We start from the raw sequence: 23,426 nt of genomic DNA, 5'->3' as shown, positions 1-23,426 counted from the left end.
CTTTTCAATTTAATCTGTCTATTTAAATATTTGTCAGAATTTTTCCCCTGTAGAGACAGATTATTATTTGTCTTTTACAACATGGACCCAAATGCTACAATTTTGATAGAATCATGGTCAAGCATTTTCCACAAAGGAAACTGTAGTAAATACGGCATGATTAAAATAAAATTTAAGCATGCACTTTGTGCTAGGTGCTGTGCTAAGTGCTTTTCTCGTTAACTTTCACAGTAACACAAGGAGCCATGTACTCTGATTCTGTATATAAAGGATTCTTACACATCCTATGCATAAGGAATCTGAGGGTTAAAATAGTTCATTACTTTGCCACAGGTCATGCAGAAAAATGGTGAAGCCAGGATTTAAACCCAGGAAGTTTTGCTTTTAACCACTGGTATATGTTCTTTTTTTTTTTTAACTTTAAAATTTAGTTAATAGGCAACATGAACATAATATATTTAAAATTCAAAAACTACTATTAAGCTTTTAATGAATAGCACCCTGAAACAACTATTTTCATTTCTCATAGCTCTGTCCTCTGGTTTTTAGTTCTATGTTTCCAAGTAACATGTTTATGTTGCTATTTCTTGATTTCTGAATTTTAGACATTTTTAAAAATTTACGTTACTACTTTCATATTACTACTTTGATCATTTCTTCCTCTCCATTTTCTTGATTCTTTCTGGGGGGACTTCTAAAGAATAACTGAACTGGAATTTGAGACTCTTGTATAAATCTTGGCTGCAGCATAAACCTGGCTGGTGACACTGAGGGAGCTGGTGCAGGGGGGCAGGAGTCACACCTTTCCATACAGAGCCTTTCACTTAATCTCTCTATTTTTCATTTAATGGCTCCAGGCTCGATGGTGTCCTGTACCCCCATATCCAAAGGCCCTCTGGTCTGCACGCTCCAGAGACTAACCCTCTGGTCTTCCCCTGGAGAAAGCAAAGCGGAGTTGCCCGATTAGCTGGGTTTGGGGGGGGATCAGCAGTGTAAGCGCTCGTTAGTCAAACTTTCAAGCAATCTTCCATCGTAAAGCCCTGCAGACTTGATACCTCCACTTCCTGAGCCTTCTTGGACGCTGTGGCAGGAGTCAGCTTTCTCCCTCGTCCGTCTGCTAACAGCATTGCTATTCATCTATCCACTTTCTGTCTTCCAAAATTCTATAGGATGTCTGTCATCTCTAGCATCTTGTCCCCTGTTCTGTTTGTTGTTGTGAGTTTTTACCTTTTCTTCCCCTTTGCTATTATTTTATTAGGGCTTTAGTAGTGGGTGGGCTATAAATGCAAATGATCAATTTGCCATGTTTAACTAGACATTGTTTTGATTGTCTTACATTCACTAAATTACAATATGGGTCATTAGATTTTAACTCTTCTCACATGTTGCTATCATCTCCATGTTCTCCAGGAGAATTTGGGAAACTGGAGGCCAACCATGACCCCAGAATTCAATATCAGAATTCAGATATCAGAGAGTCCATTAGAGTGTTTTAATCTTACAAAAATTGAAGAAAAGAAATGCTAATTTAAATATCAAAGTAAACCCAACATCCCAAAAATGTATTTAATAACTATTGTCATTGGTTTAAATGTTTGTAAAATAAAGTAAGTATATGAACTTTTTCATAGGATTGCAGAAATAGGCCTGTTATATATTCTTTTTTTAAATCTTTTCAAGTAAAGCAACTTGGCTATCATGGCCTGCATACAACGAAAGTCACCAGAGTGTGGAGAGAATTTTCAAGGACAATCGAAAGGCACGAAGCAGCAGTACTCCTTCAGGGGATTTATGGTGCTTAGTACTGACAACTGGAGTCTGCTATGTTTAGTAAAAACAAGCAAGGGGAGTGGGAGGTGAAAATCCCCACCCCTCCGCCCTTATGCATTTTTCAGGGTCACCCTCTCTTTTGCTTTGTTGGGTTGTGTATTGTGTACTAGTGTGATGACTTTGCTACACACATGAAGGTGAAATTACAGTGTGGGGTCCGCAGGTGATGGAATCCTCCTTGCAAAACAAAATGATCTGAGACTCTAAAATCTCTCAGTATGCACTGTAGTCTTTCTCCAAACACTACTAAATGCAGGAGGGAAAATGGCTCCTTTCTAAGTCTACGGTAGTGGGCTAGTGATCCACAAATAAGTAAACAAAACTGTCAGCTCTTCTTTAGATACACCATCGCAGCTCAGCCTAACCTACCGTTTTAGGATGGCTTCTTGGTGGGCCAACAACACTGACCCTGTGATGGCCTATCTTCTTAAGAGTCAACTCTGTGGTGACAGGGAACCCATTTGCCCCAAACACCCGCCCCGCCAAGGCCTCCCCTCTGTCCCTAATCCTGCTTTCTTCCTCCTGATTTCCCACCCGAATCCACCATCTCACACCCACCCCTCTATCCCGGCCAGGAGGACAGACAGTCAATAGCCTATTCTCCCTCTTCAGCTGTTCTAAGCGTTACCTGCTGCTCGCTCAGCTTTCTCTGTATTTCTTCCGAGTCACAGGACTCATAGACGATGGGCTTGGCCAGCTCGGACTCGATGCGAGCCAGCCACGTCCTCAGGCTGCTCATGTTCTTATCCAGCTGCTGTACAGCGACCAGCGTCTCCTTCAGCTTTTTCACCCTGTGGGCAGAGGGGAGGCATCGGCTTCAATGAAAGGCCCCGCTCATGTCTCCCTCCTGAGCAGAAGTGAGCTCTGGGTCTCAACCCACAGTGCCCAAAGCCAAAGCGCATCCGGGCTCAGCCACCTGCTGGCTGGGGGACTTTGGGCCGTGGTGGCGACCTTCTGTGTCTGTTTCCTCATCTATAAAACGGAGATGAGGTAGGAGTACGTGTGAGACTTAACAGTCGAACAACGCAGGGAACATGGGAAATATTTAATACATATTAGCTCCGATTATATTCAACCACAGCTGTAATCTGATAACTGGGATAGAAACCTCATACTAATTTATACTGCTATGAAGAGTACCTGGGAGAAAAAAATTAACATTTCCAATGATTTGTCCCCAGACCAGATAATAAATCCACAGTTTTGATCAATTCAGCTCCAGTGGGATGCATTTCAGCACTGTTGTGGCAGAGACTCAGTTAAAAGCAGGAAGCACACTTAAGGTAAACTATCAGGGAGCGAGCACTGAACTTCACAACCTGCGTTTGACCAAAGCCAGACCACAGTAAAGGTAACTGAGGACCTGTTAGAAGGTAAGACCCAGGGCAGTGCAAGCCCGACCATGACCCACTCCTCCACCTGCAGGCCTGCTTCAGTCCAGTATGCACTACACAGCATGCTTAAAAAATGTTTTCTCATTCTTTCCAGGAAGGAGTACACACCTATTTGTTTAAGGCTGCCATTTATGTAGCAATCATGTGTAAGAACCTTACGTGTAAGATGTCGGGCAGAGAAAATAAGCAAGACTTGTTTTCCTAATGAAATATCCAATCTGACTGGAAATCTGGGCTTACAAAAAATGAAATGTCACGCAGTGTGGTAAGAACTAAAGTAAAGAAATGAATCAAGTCTCTGACTAATACATAAGGAGTGGTCAACTCTCTGGCCATCATTCGGGTAATCATTCATTCGTCCATTCACCATTGTTCACGCCTTTATTCCTTCTACAGACATTGATGGTGCTAGGTAGTCATGGTCTGCATGATGGAAACACAGTGATGGCTACAGTTTTGTCCTGGTCACTGAGGAGCTTAGGCTTTGAGGAAACAGGAGAAGTGAGGAAATAACATTTGTGCTGCATCTTGAGAGGTGGCTAAAAGCCAAGCAGAACATTTCTGGACTATGAAACATAAAGAAGAAAAGCAGAGGTTTTGAGGGCAAAGGGTGTTGTAATGCCAGGTCGATGGCGGGTAGAGAGGACGGGAAAGCAGAAGAGATGACGAAGCGGTAAGTGATAAGGCTGACGGGTAGACTGGAGGAAGATTATAAAGATCCTGCAGATACACGAGAATGGTTTTGGATGCAGTGTTAAAGATAAATAGGAACATTGCCAAGATTTACTAGCAAAGGAGTGATAAGATCAGTTTCTCATTTTGAGTACATGGAAGTTTGAAGTAAGGCTATTGTGAGAGCCTGTTGAAGAAGTAAACAGAACAGTCCAAACAACTTCCATGAAAGCCTACACTTGGGAAACAGTGCGGATCGAGGCGAGGGCTGGATGGCTAAATGCACGAATTGGCATGATGTGAGGCAGAGGCGTTAAAAATGATGCGCTTTCCAGTTGGGTGAGTAGGTGGATGCTGCCACCTCAGAGCATATAAGATGAGGAGCGAGTCCTTGGGATTCGTGGTGCATTAAGCTTGGGATACAATGAGTCGGAGGATCGAGTAGGCATGTGTGGAAATACAGTTCTTCGGTCCAGAGGAGAGGACAGAGTTGATTGCATTGGGTTAGGTGCTGTTAGCACAGAGTTGAAACCCTATGAAAGAAAGGGTGTGGACTAAGGAGAATACATTTTAATACATGGTTAAAGAAGGAGGAATCACAGACAAAGAAAAGGTAATCAGAAAGGAAGGAGGGGAACCAGGAAAGTGTAGCATGAAACTAAAGGCAGGAAAAGTTTCAAGAAGAAAGCTTGGTGGGGTGATAAGATTGTACATTGTTTAAGGGTACAAACTTGCAATAAATAGTACAAGCCGTAAAGATCCAATGCACAGTATAATGAATATGGCCAACAGTATTGTACTATGATTATGCGACATGATAGATATCGCTCCAATGGCAATCACATTACAAAATATAAATATATCAAAGTAACATGTTGTGTACCTTAAATCTACACAATATGTCAAATATATTCGATAAAAAAAGAAGTGTTGGTTGATAAAAAAAGAAGTGTTGGTTAAAGTGTGAGCCGAATGTCTCCTCCATCCTATTCACCTGGTTTGCTTCTTATAAATGCAGATTCCTAGGTCCCAACCCGAATCAGAAACTCAGTGCTTGTGGCCAGTGGATTTGCATTTTTAATAAGCACTCCAGATGAGTTGCATGCAGACTAAAGTTGGGGGCACTGCTGGTCTACTTGGTCAAGTGCTGAGCAGGATGGTACGACAAAGACTAAAAAGAGGGCCCATGACCTGACAGTTAGAAGGTCTCTGCTGACCCTAAGTGAGTAGTTCATCCAGGGCTGGGGAAACAGAAAACAGACTGTATTTGGGTTAAGAAATATACTTATGGTAAGGGAATGTTGTTCATTATTTCAGGAAAGTAGGCAGTGAAGGTTGTATAAATAGGGTTTGGATCCTACAGAATGATCCGGTTACTAGGAGGCATGGATCTGTTTGTTTTGTTTGATGTGGTTTAATATTTAGAATAGCTTTAGAATGTTTTGAGGCAGAGAATAAGGAATCATGAAGAAGAGGCCAAAGACAGAAGAAAAGGAAGAGGGAAATTACAGATGAGTACAGATGGTGGAACAAGGATGCCGAGCAGACGGTGAAAGGCACAGGGCAGTGATACACAGTTTTGAAAGGTGTTTCCCCAAGTGAGGGCAGGGTGTGCGCAGGAGTTTGGGAGGGTCACACAGTATTTCTCAACTCCATTATTCTCAAGCAAGAGCAGGAAAAACCCATCATTGGATTCCTGGTGAGGGCCTGTCATGGCTGAGTTTGCATAGATTGCTCCAGAAAGAAAGGTGATGGGGGGGGGGGGGGTATAAGCACATGGTCAATGATTTCTAGTACAGCCCTCACTTAAAATTCAGTTTTGCATTTTGACCCTAAGTCCTGCCTTTTGGCTCAGGAAATGTGATCACCTTACAGACACTGGTCATAATCTATGAATGCCAGGTAAGCAAAATACTCCAATCTCTGAGGTGTCAGTGTGGCTCAATTATACACAGGTACCTGCTTACAAAAAATATCAAGAGCAACATGACTTTTAAAATTGTAGGGATGTGATGCATTTCAAGGCAGAGATCTGCCATAGAACATTCTCAAAGACTGACAACTTGTACTCAGCGTCATCAAGCACTTCTCAGCTCTACTACTTTCAAATAGTAAAGAGCTAGGATGGTTACGGGCTCAGTCTCTTCCCACCTCCTCCACACACTTCCCCAGCTGACTCTGATGGGCTTCTCTGGTCAACAGCCACTGCTGTGAAGAAAACATCTCATAGTCAAAGCATTTTGAGCATTTTTATTTATGTTTAATTGCAGAAGGCTGATATCCCCACTTCTATTACAGTTTCTTTGTCACACAAATGCTTTAAAAAAGATTTCCAGTATGGTCAGTTTTTAATAATAATGACTATATTTCATTACTTATGATAATAATAGTGTCTATCGTTGAATAATGTTTCCATTCATAAAAGCACCCATAGATGCATTATCTTATTGTTTGAAAAAAGAAGTGTATTTAAAAATTATGTTCGTATTCTACAGCATCGTCTATTGATTAGGGAATGGCAAGCATGTGCTGCAACATGCTTATCATAAGTCATAATTCCTTTCAAGATAAGATTTCTCTAATCAGCTTCATGAATATAAATTGTACGCTGTCCCCAGGGCATTTCAAGGTATTGGCCTTGAACAATAATTCCAAGAACTTTTACGTACAATCCATTCACCTTTCTCTCACATATGACAGTACGGATACTCGAGTGTCAGTCAGTGAATGACAGTTTTAGAATGGCTACTGGGTGCAAAGCTCAGGGTGCACATCCCCCCAATGACCATGGCATGGGCTTGGAATTTTACGCGCCCCTGGTCATCCTGCTTTGGTGGCTCAGACTGAAAGGACAGTCTACAACCTGCAAACCCACTGGCCCAGGACTGTAGAGTGGCTCATTGCCCTGAGATGTCTGTCCCGGCTCTACCCCAGTAGGAACGTTGTCCAGGGAACCTCTTCCACGTGACTTGCTTCCTGTCGCCAGATTTGGTTAAGATCTGAGTGTGGCCTATGCTTTGCGATGTGGTTTTACAGCAGCCTTATAATATCATCAGGATTTTGTTTAAAGCCAGAGGCTGGAAGGGTACCTCAGTGCTTGCTTCCTTCTTACCCTTATTTGAACTCCCTGGAATTATTTATGCACAAGTGCCTCTCCCCCATGGTAAGCTCCTTGGAAAGCTGGAACTGTGAGGTTCCATTTTTGGTTTTCCTTTTCCCCTGCCATACTAAGCCTTGCACAAAGTTGGGCACTATTTAAATGCCTTTTAAACATTAATCATTAGTATTCCAAATAAAGTATTTTTACTCAGTTAACACAGTTTCATTTATTTTTAAATTTATTTGATATCAATGAGTTGTATCCTTAAATTTTCCTCTAGGTCCAACATCTGCAAATGGTCCCTTTGCAAAGTACTGAAATTCATTCCTTTTCTTGGTTCAAAATTGACTCACAAAAATCACCAAAGGATCCAAGGCACAAAGGGATGTGAGTAAACACGGTCCCACTGGATCCTGTCTACACCAGCCCGACAGTTTGCAGGGTTAGTTATCTTGTAGAATGCTGAACGAGTGCCAATAGTCAGAGCAGCCAGTGTGCAATGTGTCAAGGGCATTGTGACACGGAAATGCTCGTTCATAGAGCCCGTTAGACACAGGTTCCTCTTTCAAATGAACGTGTAAATCTTGGTAAAGTCAATGGGGTGAACGTTTCAGTGGTTCTCTTTTCTCATTCTTTCTAGAAGTGTATTTGACGGCAAATAGCAAAGTACGTATGTGTGTGTGTGTGTGTGTGTGTATGTGTTGGGGGGAAGCAGATAGATGTGAACTGAGGGAAAGAGGTGAGGAAACCCTCCACACATCTCCTTCGAGCTTATCTGTCCTTTGAGCTTATCTACAGGACAAGGATCATTCTTTTTCAGAAGAAATGTTCTGTATTTTTCTCATTACTTCTTTAAAGGAAATCCTTGGATAAAGTGTCACAATATTTTTTATTTATCTATCATTATAAGAACTTGGAGCAACGCTCCTTTTGGTAGCACCCAGAATTCTAATTCATAATAGATGTTTACAGGCATCCCAAGCCTGGGTAAGTTAGCAAGCCTGTCTCTGCAGCTGATGGTTCTCCTTATAGTCCAACGTGCATTATAGGCACTTGACCTTTCTGGAGAAGGACTCTACCACTAAATCCAGTCGTCCATCTTCTTAATTCTTAACATTGTCACATGAATATATAAATATACACATACATAGTATATAATATCTATGTGTCACATACATATATATTATGTATCTACCTACCTACATACCTACCTACCTACCTACCTATCTACCTGTCACTACTTTCCTTCACACTAATTTAGTAGATCCAGAAAACCAAAACAAATAAAAAAAATTTACATTTTAAATAGATAGAACCAAAAATACCATTAGTAAATTCTATTCATTAGCAGAAATTTATTTGGGGGATGTTATGTCACAAGAAAAATATTTAAAAAAAAGAAAATTCTTGATATACTATTATTCTAACTTGAAAAAAATCATGAAATAAACATTTGCATAATGTACCAAGTTACTACTTTAGACATAAACTTCTACCCTTTGCATATGTGTTTTAAAATCTTTACACTAGTCAGTTATCTGACAAACCTAAACAGAAACACTTCCTCTCACACACAAAACCCTTTAGCCCCTTTAAAAAATGGGTAGATTTTTATTTAATAAAAGAAAAGCTTTTAGCTACCAAGTTGTGAACTGGCTAAGGCTGAATTTCCATTTCATCAGGAGCCCATTCTTTAAATAGCAGATGATGGACTGACTGGATCTTTTTACTGGATCTTTCTCTGAATCTCCTTCCTGTGTCTCAGGCTCTCTACTGTAGCCATACCCCTCGGATGACGCATACAGACTAGAGACAACTGGAATGCCAAGCCATAACCAAGTCCATTAACCTTTTCATCCAGCTCCACACGCCCAGTAGGGGGACAAGAAAACAAACCAACAAATAACTCTCAGGAGTCCATGGCCAACAGCCTCCTAACCCCAATCATCTCCACTTAACACTGGCAAACACAATTATGGAGTAAAGCTCCAGCCTCCACCCTATAAACCCCACATAACATGAAAGCTATGCACAACGGAAGAAACTCAAGGAGATGCCTGCCTTGTGACATCGCAGTTACAGTCTGGGAGATCTGCGTCCACACAGCCGTCCTCTGCCATCCTCAAAGCACACGGGTTTTCTGCCACCACCATGAAGTTTTCCACTTGCAAAAGTTAGGTCTGCAGAGCAAAAGGCTAAATCCTGCGTGAGGATCCCAGTTTCCACTCGTCTGTGTATGGAAGTATGAAAATGCTCACTCTAGACAAATGTTGCTAAGTCTCTGCCTGATAATATGACACTGAGCAGTGACAAGTGGTCATGTTTCTAAATAAAACCTACATTCATTAACATGTGCCCGGCCTGATCTCCTGGAATGCAGGCCACGAGTGTAAGAAGGGGAACAGGCTCAGGGTAATCAGCAAGGAGGGGGAGACTCCACGTCTAAAGAAGGAAGGATATCAAAAATAAGACGGGCTGCAGACGCTCCGTCGCTCTGGAAGGACCGTCTGCTTTTCTGTGGGCTATTTGTTAACTGGGGCAGGATATTTGAAAAAGATAAATCACCCAAATGCAAACAACCAGAACCTTCACAAGTACAGCCAACTGCAGTAGCAAACAGGAGCAACTTCTTTCTTTCTTCAATTTCATAGCCCAGCTAAATGGTGTGAGTAGGAGCCTGAGGGGTGGTTTGGGAAAGTGGGATGGAAAAGCTACTCGGTGGGAAAGTACATGGTCTTTACCTTTGAGTAGACTATTTGAGCATGAAAAATAATGAAGAAATTTTATTCCCCCTTACATATTCAAAGCCTTTGTCCTTTTAAACATAATCATGTCAAGTGACAAAAATAACATGTTCATTTTAAGATGACAAAATAAAAAAGTAACTGTTTATTTGCTTGGTGAAATTTCAGGAAACTTTTTTTCTTTTGTGAATTTCAAGAGTTTCCAAATTTTCTGCACTGAGTCTCTATTAATTTCATAACTCAAGCTTTTAAAGAAAATAAGCTCCCAATTTATTAATTACTGGTAATTTAATACAATGTGACTAATGCTGGCTGCTTTAAATGCTATTTGGAGTAAAGTATACATACATGCAAATAAATAACAAATAAATAAATAGTGAATATTTGCTAAGTTCTTTTTAAAAGGCATATACGTATAATGAACTGAAACTAAAATAAAACAAGACAAATTTGGTTCTGGTTGTGTAAATTGATTGCCTTTAAAAGAGAAACATGTTTTCTTTGTAAAAGCAGCAAACGTATTTTACATAAGAAATATATATACTCCAGAAGACTTAGTTATAAATAAAGTTATTTTTCAAATCTTGCCACTTAAATATATCCTATTATGATTTTTAAAAATAAAAACAATCAATTTTCTGTTATTTTTAACAATCAGGAATGTAAATATAAGCCCGGTTAAAGGAATATATTGATCATGAATTCATAACAGTAGGCAAATTTATTTTTACTTGATTATGGCTAACATTTAAAAAAACTTGATCTTTAAAATTTCTGCCATTATTTCCTTAGTTTAATTTCTTTGTTCTTTATTTAGTTTTCCTCATGGGTTAAAAAAATTTTTTTGCCATGCTCATTATCATTAGCACAATATATTTAATTCATTAAACTATAAATACAAGGCTTTAAAGACACAATTATGGTAATAGCAAAAAGTGGTAATAATATTTATGTCCATCAATAGGGAAAATACTGGATAAATAATGGTATATTAAAACTATGACTGGGCCAGCTGAGTGGCGCGTTGGTTAAGAGCTGGCTTGGGACACCAGCTCTGAGCAGCAGGGCCCCAGTTTGGATCCCACATGAGGGCCAGTGACGATGGACCCTCTACAGCTAAGATGCTGAACAACAGCTTGACCTGGAGCTGGACTGCCGTGAGTCGCCAGCGTCGGCGTAGGCTGCAGTCCCTGCTGCAGTGGGCTGCCATAAGCTACCGTGTGTGGCCAGCAGCCAGTGTGAGCGGCCGGCAGCCGGTGTGAGCTGCCAAGAGCTGCCGTGAACGGCCATCCAGAGGCCAGAGACTGATCTGCCTCACCCGGGAAGAGTGCAATGATAATACCAACGTGGGCCAGTGAAGCAACGTCCTCTACAACTAGACTGAAGAACAAAAGGACAGCAACTTGTCTGTTCCCCTCCCCTGATTCTCCAGCGCTGTTCCCCTCCCCCAATTCCCCAGTAAAATCTTTAAAAAAAACACACACAAAACTATGACTACTCTGTAGCTATGTAAAAGAACAAGACTGGCATATACAGCATTTCATAGTACACGTGGTCCTTTCCCGTGTTGCCTCTTTGGAGATATGGCAGTTATTTTAATGAACATTTTGAAAATGAGGAACCTGAGGTTCAGAGAGGTTATGCAGTAAGCCCTAGGTCACACAGCTAGAACAGGGTGGGCCAACCTCAGGACTCCTGACTAGTTCTGTGCTGTTTCTGTGCTTGCTGCCTCACTGCATTCCTGATTTTGGTCAGACATCTCTGAACTGACTATCACAAGGCAATACCAGCCATAACTTCCAACAATGAAGTCTTCTTTTTCCTCTAGTGTGGGTAGAACTCCGTTAGACCGAAATCCCGCCTGAGGGCAGCTGCTACCGCTGCACAAAACCTTTCTTGCACTGCACATGCTGTTTACCTACCTTGAGAGAGGAGCCTCCAAACTCCCCTCTTGGATGGGAGCTGACGTTTATTGAGCACCTCACTGTGCTAAGTGGTTGTCAGGTACTATCTCCCCTAATCCTAATACCCTTTTATACATGGGGTGACCGGGGTACTGAGAAGATAAGTAACATGCCTCACACTGCAGTGTCGGTGAAGCAGACACACAGTATACCTCAGGCAGCTGAAGCCCTAAGCCTGCTTTATTCTTCTTGGTACGCATGGCACTTTCCATCCTATACTGTAGACTGGAGACACTCAACAACTCCCAGAGTGACCACTACGTGCCAAGAACTGTTCTGGGGTTACGCTGGTGCTCGAGTTAGATATACACTTCTATTTTCGCAGAGAAAATAAACTTGAATCAACTGATCACACAAGATATGTATTACAGTCTAGGGATACCTATGAAGAAGTGCAGAAAGCCTAGTAAGCAGGTAAAAAGAATCTGACCTCATCTGGCCAGGTGGGGTGGGGGGCAGGGGAGTGAGTGTGAAGATATCAGAGGAAGGCCCCAGGGTGAGGGGCCACCTGCATACTTACTTTATCATCCATATTTGGTTAGGGATCATTTTCTTTTTCGTCTTTATATCAGAGAGCCCATGTCAGCAAATCATGGCTGCCCACCTGTTTCCTTAAATAAATGCTATGGGAACCCAGCCTCTATGGCTGTTTTGCGATACAATGGCATAGGGGTTTCAGCAGGGACACAGTAAAATCTCTACTACCTGGTCCTGTGCAGAGTTTGCCAACCTGTACCCTGCAGCAACATGTTCAGGTCATACACAGGAAGCATTTGAAAGTTTTTATAAATTACATTTATTTTTACTCTGCTTCTATACGATGTTGAAGGGAATTATAAATATATACATAGGTTAAACACAACCAGCGACAGAACACCACACAGTGCATGATTCCATGTATATGAACTGTCCAGACCAATAAATCTATAGAGACAGAAAGCAGGTTACTGGTTGCCTGGGGCTGGAGGAAGCAGGGAGGTTGGAGGGGAAAAAGTGATTGCTAATGGGTAATGGGGTTTTTATTTGGCGCTGATGAAAAGGTTTTAACAATGATTGTGGTGATGAATGCACGGGCTCTGTAAATACAGTAAGAGTCACCGAATTGTACACTTTTGACAGATGAGTTGTATGGCATGTGAATTATATCTCAATAAAGCTGTTATTGAAGAAGAGTCACATAACTGAAGTGTGCTTTTATTTTGGTGGTGGGGATTTAGGTTTGATAGATGGAAGAAGAATATACTTATTTTAGAGAGTCTAGTTAATTTTTTTTAAAGTCATTACAACAGAGCAAACAACTTGAGTCTGACTCGCCTAGATCCTCAGATGGGAAATGTCCAATAATGCACTGTCTATTGTAAGAAGCACTGAACGGCTAATCCTAAAGGACAGGTTTTCTGCTCCTTCTGAGCCCTAGAAAAGTTGCTAGGGGGGCTTTTATGTAGGGTTCACTGAAAAAAATGAGAGCCAGAATCATTGAAGACAATTTTATAGAAATGACAGTGATGACTGTTTCTTACGTTGACGCTCAGTGAAAACCAAGGGCTCAGAAATGCGTTCGATTGTCTAGGCCAGTGCTGAGCCATTGAACTCTCTGGGATGATGAAAATATTCTGAATCTGCAGTGTCTAATAAGGTAGCCACCACCCTCACGTGGTTACTGAACACTGGAAATGTGGCCAGTTTAATTAAAATTAAACTGTAACTTAAATGTACTCCATTTCATTTTATTTAAATAGTCACATGTAGCTAGTGATTGCCATTCTGGACTGGGCAGGTCTAGAAAGTATGGAAATGACACTAGAATGCTATTTACTGAGCCCTATAAGTAACTCAGCACATTTTGTTGCCCTAAAAAACTGACAGTGTTTGGTGATGGTTTAAAAATTCAATGCAAAACACATTTTGTACTCAGGATGGTCTAACTGATAGGAAATTGACTCACAACTATGCATTCTATTTGTATGTAGTGATAGGATTATTATCATTGAATCAAAGCTGTTCACCTGAAAATATGATCATCTTCAACAATAACCTCTCCATTCCCAGCAGAGCTCAAAAGCACACAGAAATATCAAAAGGCATAACTTGGTTATGTTCTACCTTAATGAACTAGTACGAAAAAGAAGTTGAAAGTGGGAAGAGTGGTGAACGAGACTGAATCATAGAAACTTAATACTGCAGCTGGCAGGTCCTAGTGGAAGAAGGATGCGGGAAGTGGTCATTGAGTCTGTGCATGAGTGAAGCTCTGATGAACAAGGAAATGGAAAGCAAATGTGATGGCGGAGGGTCATTTAGGAGAGGCTATGAATCCAGTGTGGCATTAAACTCCAGGATAAATGACTGGTCAACATATCATCTGGTCCACTTCGGAAGGAGGCAATTAGAAATGGACAACATATATACAAGAGTCTCCCATAGGCGTTATATCTATATGGTGAGATTCCACAAAAGTAGAAACATACGAGCATTTTAGTGACTCTAGTGTGTGTGCGCGTTATAAATACTGAATTAACTCGAGTTTACTAATGTGTCTTTGGGAAAAATAAACTAAATAACATCTAGAAAAGTCTCACTTGAACAACCAGACAGAAAAGTTCTTCCATGAGTCATAATCTGATCGAAAGAGTCCGGTGATGTTTACCAAGAGGGTGGCTTCCCTAAGAAGGGTATTTATAGTACAAAGTGCTTTAATTTCTCTTTCTGAAATAAAATTTTATCAGCAACTAAGAATCCTAAACATAGCACTGGGATTCTGAAACCTACATATGCCTAAAAACTGAGTAGTTGAAACTGAACCATGCGTATGCTTCCATCATGTGTGGCAGGGAGGAGAGTGCAGTGTACCTGGGCTGTGGACTCAGCACAGGTGTGACCACGGACAAACCTAAGCCTCAGTCTCTGCATTGGGAAAATGGATATAATAATAACACCCACTTCAAAAGGTGTTGTGAACGACACACGAGACGGTGCATATGAAGCTTGCAGCATCATCACTGGCACAAACTGCGGGTTCAATAAATGTTAGCTATCACCAGGGTTATTGCTAAACATTTTGAAAACAGGTAAACTTTTGTTCCATCTGTTTCATTAACAAATAAATTATTGGGCCAGCCGAGTGGTGGGTTGGTTAGGAGCTGCTTGGGACGCCAGCTCTGAGCAGCAGTGCCCCGGTTCGGATCCCACATATGAGGACCAGTGATGCTGTGCCCTCTACAGCTAAGATGGTGAACAACAGTTTGGCCTGGGGCTGGGCTGCCGTGAGTCACCAGTGACGATGTAGTCTGCAGTGGGGCTGGCTGGTAGCTAGCGTGAGCTTTTGTGAGCTGCTGTCAGCCGCCGTGCAATGGCTGGCAAGCAACTGCCTCACCCGGGAAGAGCGCAATGATAATACCAACACGGGACAGTGAAGCGATGTCCTCTAAAATTAGACTGAAGAACAAAAGGACAGCAACTTGTCTGTTCCCCTTCCCTGATTCCCCAATGCTGTTCCCCTCCCCCACATCCCCAATTAAAAAATAAAATAAAAAATAAATAAATAAATTATAATTTCACCTTCTTCTTGAATTAGATCCTCTTTAATAAGTCCCTTATACAAAAAACATATACTAAATGTTTTCAAGATTAACGCATGGAATTGTTATGCCCACATGAGGTTTTTGTGGGCACACAGAATTCAAAAGGGACTGTTTCGGGTTTGCCTTTACACAGCATGGCTAAGGGAAGAAACCCAGATCAAAAAGCATATTGCAGGGGTAGGCCGAATGGCTCAGCTGGGTAAGAGTTGGCTTAAGAGTGGGCGCTCTGAGTTACAGAGCCGCCGGTTAGATTCCCACATGGGCCAGTGATGCTGCACCTGAGCCGAGCTGTCGCTGAGCTGCCAACAGGTGGCAGGATGGCTCAGCTGGTGTAACAACAAGATTGCCTGTTTGATGGTGGGCTACGCTCACCCATAACCAAGACTGAACTCATCACCTTGAGCTGAGCTGCCACCCGAATGGCTCAGTGGATAGAGCATGCGCTCTTAACAACAAGGCTGCTGGGTTCGACTCCTCCATGGGATGGTGGCTACGCCCACCCGCAACTAAGACTGTAACACAGCACCTTGAGCTTAGAGGCCACGAGCTGCCCATGGGCAGCCAGATGGCAGCTGGTGCCCTCCACAATGAAGACTGAAGAACAACTTGGCTGGTCCCCTTCCCCAATTCCCCAACACTGTTCCCCTCCCCCAATTCCATAAATAAATAAATAAATAAATTCTCTTAAAAAAAAAAAAAAAGCAGCATATTGGGGATAGCTCCAAAACGGCTGTGGATCAGAAGCATGTTATATTCCAGCTCTTCTAACTGCCATAAAGAAGAAGATCCATTCAAATATTCAAGTATTCATTCATTCATTCATCCTTCCATTCATTCATTTATTGAGCCCAAATTACATCCAGGCACTGTTCTTGGTGTTCGTGCTACACAATGAACAGGATGGACAGAGATGCCTGCCTTCATGGAGTCTATATTCCAACATGAAAGGAAGTTCACCCAAAATAAAGTGTTTACTAAGTTTCTCTCTCTTTTTATATTAAATAACATAGCGCCTCACTCAGTTACATCAGACTTTTATGTGCTAGTAAAGACCCTTCTATATTTTTTCTTTTTGATTTTATCTTTTACTCACCCTGACCTTCCGCGACAGAAACTGAATGTAATATTCCTCTCAGATATGAGGCAGACACTTATAGTTATCATTAAAAGCTAAGCAAAAATTATAATTACAATAATGAAGCAGATTATTTCTACAACTAAGCAGAGTGACAATAATTAGCTTTATTCCTTGTTAACCAGAAATACAGTAAGAATGTGATAACTTCTTTTTTTGCTACTACAGTTCACTTTCTTCCTTATTTATAGACGGTTGAATACTCATAAAGGCCTCAACTAGAAAATTTTCTTTTGGGAATGAATTTTGTTTAAATATGAATTTCTTTCAGATAAATGCAAACATCATTAGATTTATGAAATAGGGAGAATTTGAAAGTTAACGGAAGTGACATTTATGAGAAAAACATGAACTAAAATGGTGGGAGAGAGAAGAGAGTGAGATTTAGTGGATTATCTTTAGCTGAAATGAAAGGCGGACTGAACGCTTTAAAATCCATCACACACGTGTCTACTGACGAGGGTTCTTTTTACCTGGCTGCCATGAGATCCAGGAGATGCTGCCACCGGTCGTTGACCTTTCCAAGCTTGTATTCAATCTCAGAGGCCTTGCTTTCATGGCTGGCTCTAGCAAGTCGTTCTCCCATTTGTTGGAGCTGTATTTTGTTCTCTTGGGCAATGGCAATTTCCTCTTGATAATCCTGCAAGATGAACAGCAGTCACAGAGGTCAGAAAGCATACTCTTGATACATTCAGACTGGCTCTGCTAACAACATGATACTGACAGTTTTGTACTGCTTAGAAGTATTTGGGCATGAGGAACACCATGTGAATATCCGTCCATGTGCCCAAGACTTTACTGGAACCTTTATTTTCAGCACGTATGAGAGTTCCAATTGAATTTTCATATAGATGTTCTATAGGGAATGGGGGGGAAGGTGCTTTCTAATTACATAAAATGGGCATTAAAAGACAATAAAAATACATTACATAGATATAAAAGACAAAACTGAAAGGATTTTAATGATAGGAAATTATACCTTACGACTGAAATCACCAACCTGATGTTATATTTAGAATCAATCCTTATACAAATAGCTCCCAAAGGACTTATAAGATATGTGTGTGTGTGTGTGTGTGTGTATGTGTTGGGGGGAAGCAGATAGATGTGAACTGAGGGAAAGAGGTGAGGAAACCCTCCACACATCTCCTTCGAGCTTATCTGTCCTTTGAGCTTATCTACAGGACAAGGATCATTCTTTTTCAGAAGAAATGTTCTGTATTTTTCTCATTACTTCTTTAAAGGAAATCCTTGGATAAAGTGTCACAATATTTTTTATTTATCTATCATTATAAGAACTTGGAGCAACGCTCCTTTTGGTAGCACCCAGAATTCTAATTCATAATAGATGTTTACAGGCATCCCAAGCCTGGGTAAGTTAGCAAGCCTGTCTCTGCAGCTGATGGTTCTCCTTATAGTCCAACGTGCATTATAGGCACTTGACCTTTCTGGAGAAGGACTCTACCACTAAATCCAGTCGTCCATCTTCTTAATTCTTAACATTGTCACATGAATATATAAATATACACATACATAGTATATAATATCTATGTGTCACATACATATATATTATGTATCTACCTACCTACATACCTACCTACCTACCTACCTATCTACCTGTCACTACTTTCCTTCACACTAATTTAGTAGATCCAGAAAACCAAAACAAATAAAAAAAATTTACATTTTAAATAGATAGAACCAAAAATACCATTAGTAAATTCTATTCATTAGCAGAAATTTATTTGGGGGATGTTATGTCACAAGAAAAATATTTAAAAAAAAGAAAATTCTTGATATACTATTATTCTAACTTGAAAAAAATCATGAAATAAACATTTGCATAATGTACCAAGTTACTACTTTAGACATAAACTTCTACCCTTTGCATATGTGTTTTAAAATCTTTACACTAGTCAGTTATCTGACAAACCTAAACAGAAACACTTCCTCTCACACACAAAACCCTTTAGCCCCTTTAAAAAATGGGTAGATTTTTATTTAATAAAAGAAAAGCTTTTAGCTACCAAGTTGTGAACTGGCTAAGGCTGAATTTCCATTTCATCAGGAGCCCATTCTTTAAATAGCAGATGATGGACTGACTGGATCTTTTTACTGGATCTTTCTCTGAATCTCCTTCCTGTGTCTCAGGCTCTCTACTGTAGCCATACCCCTCGGATGACGCATACAGACTAGAGACAACTGGAATGCCAAGCCATAACCAAGTCCATTAACCTTTTCATCCAGCTCCACACGCCCAGTAGGGGGACAAGAAAACAAACCAACAAATAACTCTCAGGAGTCCATGGCCAACAGCCTCCTAACCCCAATCATCTCCACTTAACACTGGCAAACACAATTATGGAGTAAAGCTCCAGCCTCCACCCTATAAACCCCACATAACATGAAAGCTATGCACAACGGAAGAAACTCAAGGAGATGCCTGCCTTGTGACATCGCAGTTACAGTCTGGGAGATCTGCGTCCACACAGCCGTCCTCTGCCATCCTCAAAGCACACGGGTTTTCTGCCACCACCATGAAGTTTTCCACTTGCAAAAGTTAGGTCTGCAGAGCAAAAGGCTAAATCCTGCGTGAGGATCCCAGTTTCCACTCGTCTGTGTATGGAAGTATGAAAATGCTCACTCTAGACAAATGTTGCTAAGTCTCTGCCTGATAATATGACACTGAGCAGTGACAAGTGGTCATGTTTCTAAATAAAACCTACATTCATTAACATGTGCCCGGCCTGATCTCCTGGAATGCAGGCCACGAGTGTAAGAAGGGGAACAGGCTCAGGGTAATCAGCAAGGAGGGGGAGACTCCACGTCTAAAGAAGGAAGGATATCAAAAATAAGACGGGCTGCAGACGCTCCGTCGCTCTGGAAGGACCGTCTGCTTTTCTGTGGGCTATTTGTTAACTGGGGCAGGATATTTGAAAAAGATAAATCACCCAAATGCAAACAACCAGAACCTTCACAAGTACAGCCAACTGCAGTAGCAAACAGGAGCAACTTCTTTCTTTCTTCAATTTCATAGCCCAGCTAAATGGTGTGAGTAGGAGCCTGAGGGGTGGTTTGGGAAAGTGGGATGGAAAAGCTACTCGGTGGGAAAGTACATGGTCTTTACCTTTGAGTAGACTATTTGAGCATGAAAAATAATGAAGAAATTTTATTCCCCCTTACATATTCAAAGCCTTTGTCCTTTTAAACATAATCATGTCAAGTGACAAAAATAACATGTTCATTTTAAGATGACAAAATAAAAAAGTAACTGTTTATTTGCTTGGTGAAATTTCAGGAAACTTTTTTTCTTTTGTGAATTTCAAGAGTTTCCAAATTTTCTGCACTGAGTCTCTATTAATTTCATAACTCAAGCTTTTAAAGAAAATAAGCTCCCAATTTATTAATTACTGGTAATTTAATACAATGTGACTAATGCTGGCTGCTTTAAATGCTATTTGGAGTAAAGTATACATACATGCAAATAAATAACAAATAAATAAATAGTGAATATTTGCTAAGTTCTTTTTAAAAGGCATATACGTATAATGAACTGAAACTAAAATAAAACAAGACAAATTTGGTTCTGGTTGTGTAAATTGATTGCCTTTAAAAGAGAAACATGTTTTCTTTGTAAAAGCAGCAAACGTATTTTACATAAGAAATATATATACTCCAGAAGACTTAGTTATAAATAAAGTTATTTTTCAAATCTTGCCACTTAAATATATCCTATTATGATTTTTAAAAATAAAAACAATCAATTTTCTGTTATTTTTAACAATCAGGAATGTAAATATAAGCCCGGTTAAAGGAATATATTGATCATGAATTCATAACAGTAGGCAAATTTATTTTTACTTGATTATGGCTAACATTTAAAAAAACTTGATCTTTAAAATTTCTGCCATTATTTCCTTAGTTTAATTTCTTTGTTCTTTATTTAGTTTTCCTCATGGGTTAAAAAAATTTTTTTGCCATGCTCATTATCATTAGCACAATATATTTAATTCATTAAACTATAAATACAAGGCTTTAAAGACACAATTATGGTAATAGCAAAAAGTGGTAATAATATTTATGTCCATCAATAGGGAAAATACTGGATAAATAATGGTATATTAAAACTATGACTGGGCCAGCTGAGTGGCGCGTTGGTTAAGAGCTGGCTTGGGACACCAGCTCTGAGCAGCAGGGCCCCAGTTTGGATCCCACATGAGGGCCAGTGACGATGGACCCTCTACAGCTAAGATGCTGAACAACAGCTTGACCTGGAGCTGGACTGCCGTGAGTCGCCAGCGTCGGCGTAGGCTGCAGTCCCTGCTGCAGTGGGCTGCCATAAGCTACCGTGTGTGGCCAGCAGCCAGTGTGAGCGGCCGGCAGCCGGTGTGAGCTGCCAAGAGCTGCCGTGAACGGCCATCCAGAGGCCAGAGACTGATCTGCCTCACCCGGGAAGAGTGCAATGATAATACCAACGTGGGCCAGTGAAGCAACGTCCTCTACAACTAGACTGAAGAACAAAAGGACAGCAACTTGTCTGTTCCCCTCCCCTGATTCTCCAGCGCTGTTCCCCTCCCCCAATTCCCCAGTAAAATCTTTAAAAAAAACACACACAAAACTATGACTACTCTGTAGCTATGTAAAAGAACAAGACTGGCATATACAGCATTTCATAGTACACGTGGTCCTTTCCCGTGTTGCCTCTTTGGAGATATGGCAGTTATTTTAATGAACATTTTGAAAATGAGGAACCTGAGGTTCAGAGAGGTTATGCAGTAAGCCCTAGGTCACACAGCTAGAACAGGGTGGGCCAACCTCAGGACTCCTGACTAGTTCTGTGCTGTTTCTGTGCTTGCTGCCTCACTGCATTCCTGATTTTGGTCAGACATCTCTGAACTGACTATCACAAGGCAATACCAGCCATAACTTCCAACAATGAAGTCTTCTTTTTCCTCTAGTGTGGGTAGAACTCCGTTAGACCGAAATCCCGCCTGAGGGCAGCTGCTACCGCTGCACAAAACCTTTCTTGCACTGCACATGCTGTTTACCTACCTTGAGAGAGGAGCCTCCAAACTCCCCTCTTGGATGGGAGCTGACGTTTATTGAGCACCTCACTGTGCTAAGTGGTTGTCAGGTACTATCTCCCCTAATCCTAATACCCTTTTATACATGGGGTGACCGGGGTACTGAGAAGATAAGTAACATGCCTCACACTGCAGTGTCGGTGAAGCAGACACACAGTATACCTCAGGCAGCTGAAGCCCTAAGCCTGCTTTATTCTTCTTGGTACGCATGGCACTTTCCATCCTATACTGTAGACTGGAGACACTCAACAACTCCCAGAGTGACCACTACGTGCCAAGAACTGTTCTGGGGTTACGCTGGTGCTCGAGTTAGATATACACTTCTATTTTCGCAGAGAAAATAAACTTGAATCAACTGATCACACAAGATATGTATTACAGTCTAGGGATACCTATGAAGAAGTGCAGAAAGCCTAGTAAGCAGGTAAAAAGAATCTGACCTCATCTGGCCAGGTGGGGTTGGGGGCAGGGGAGTGAGTGTGAAGATATCAGAGGAAGGCCCCAGGGTGAGGGGCCACCTGCATACTTACTTTATCATCCATATTTGGTTAGGGATCATTTTCTTTTTCGTCTTTATATCAGAGAGCCCATGTCAGCAAATCATGGCTGCCCACCTGTTTCCTTAAATAAATGCTATGGGAACCCAGCCTCTATGGCTGTTTTGCGATACAATGGCATAGGGGTTTCAGCAGGGACACAGTAAAATCTCTACTACCTGGTCCTGTGCAGAGTTTGCCAACCTGTACCCTGCAGCAACATGTTCAGGTCATACACAGGAAGCATTTGAAAGTTTTTATAAATTACATTTATTTTTACTCTGCTTCTATACGATGTTGAAGGGAATTATAAATATATACATAGGTTAAACACAACCAGCGACAGAACACCACACAGTGCATGATTCCATGTATATGAACTGTCCAGACCAATAAATCTATAGAGACAGAAAGCAGGTTACTGGTTGCCTGGGGCTGGAGGAAGCAGGGAGGTTGGAGGGGAAAAAGTGATTGCTAATGGGTAATGGGGTTTTTATTTGGCGCTGATGAAAAGGTTTTAACAATGATTGTGGTGATGAATGCACGGGCTCTGTAAATACAGTAAGAGTCACCGAATTGTACACTTTTGACAGATGAGTTGTATGGCATGTGAATTATATCTCAATAAAGCTGTTATTGAAGAAGAGTCACATAACTGAAGTGTGCTTTTATTTTGGTGGTGGGGATTTAGGTTTGATAGATGGAAGAAGAATATACTTATTTTAGAGAGTCTAGTTAATTTTTTTTAAAGTCATTACAACAGAGCAAACAACTTGAGTCTGACTCGCCTAGATCCTCAGATGGGAAATGTCCAATAATGCACTGTCTATTGTAAGAAGCACTGAACGGCTAATCCTAAAGGACAGGTTTTCTGCTCCTTCTGAGCCCTAGAAAAGTTGCTAGGGGGGCTTTTATGTAGGGTTCACTGAAAAAAATGAGAGCCAGAATCATTGAAGACAATTTTATAGAAATGACAGTGATGACTGTTTCTTACGTTGACGCTCAGTGAAAACCAAGGGCTCAGAAATGCGTTCGATTGTCTAGGCCAGTGCTGAGCCATTGAACTCTCTGGGATGATGAAAATATTCTGAATCTGCAGTGTCTAATAAGGTAGCCACCACCCTCACGTGGTTACTGAACACTGGAAATGTGGCCAGTTTAATTAAAATTAAACTGTAACTTAAATGTACTCCATTTCATTTTATTTAAATAGTCACATGTAGCTAGTGATTGCCATTCTGGACTGGGCAGGTCTAGAAAGTATGGAAATGACACTAGAATGCTATTTACTGAGCCCTATAAGTAACTCAGCACATTTTGTTGCCCTAAAAAACTGACAGTGTTTGGTGATGGTTTAAAAATTCAATGCAAAACACATTTTGTACTCAG

General features: G+C 41.0%; 1 protein-coding gene across 1 annotated transcript in view; it reads right to left on the bottom strand.

The window, feature by feature from the left end:
• The window catches only part of SYNE1 (spectrin repeat containing nuclear envelope protein 1), a 455,684-nt gene that overhangs the window by 39,144 nt on the left and 393,114 nt on the right, over positions 1-23,426 (bottom strand). Inside the window, exons 129-130 of the mRNA XM_019638911.1 lie at positions 16,891-17,057; positions 2,459-2,621 (exon numbers count right to left, since the gene is read on the bottom strand). Of these exons, the coding sequence (XP_019494456.1) occupies positions 2,459-2,621; positions 16,891-17,057 (330 nt within the window). The remainder of the gene's footprint in view (positions 1-2,458; positions 2,622-16,890; positions 17,058-23,426) is intronic.

The sequence above is a fragment of the Hipposideros armiger genome, unplaced genomic scaffold, assembly GCF_001890085.2.
Source record: "Hipposideros armiger isolate ML-2016 unplaced genomic scaffold, ASM189008v1 scaffold_41, whole genome shotgun sequence".
Classification (NCBI taxonomy): Eukaryota; Metazoa; Chordata; class Mammalia; order Chiroptera; family Hipposideridae; genus Hipposideros; species Hipposideros armiger.
This window is presented reverse-complemented; position numbering and strand designations above follow the sequence as displayed.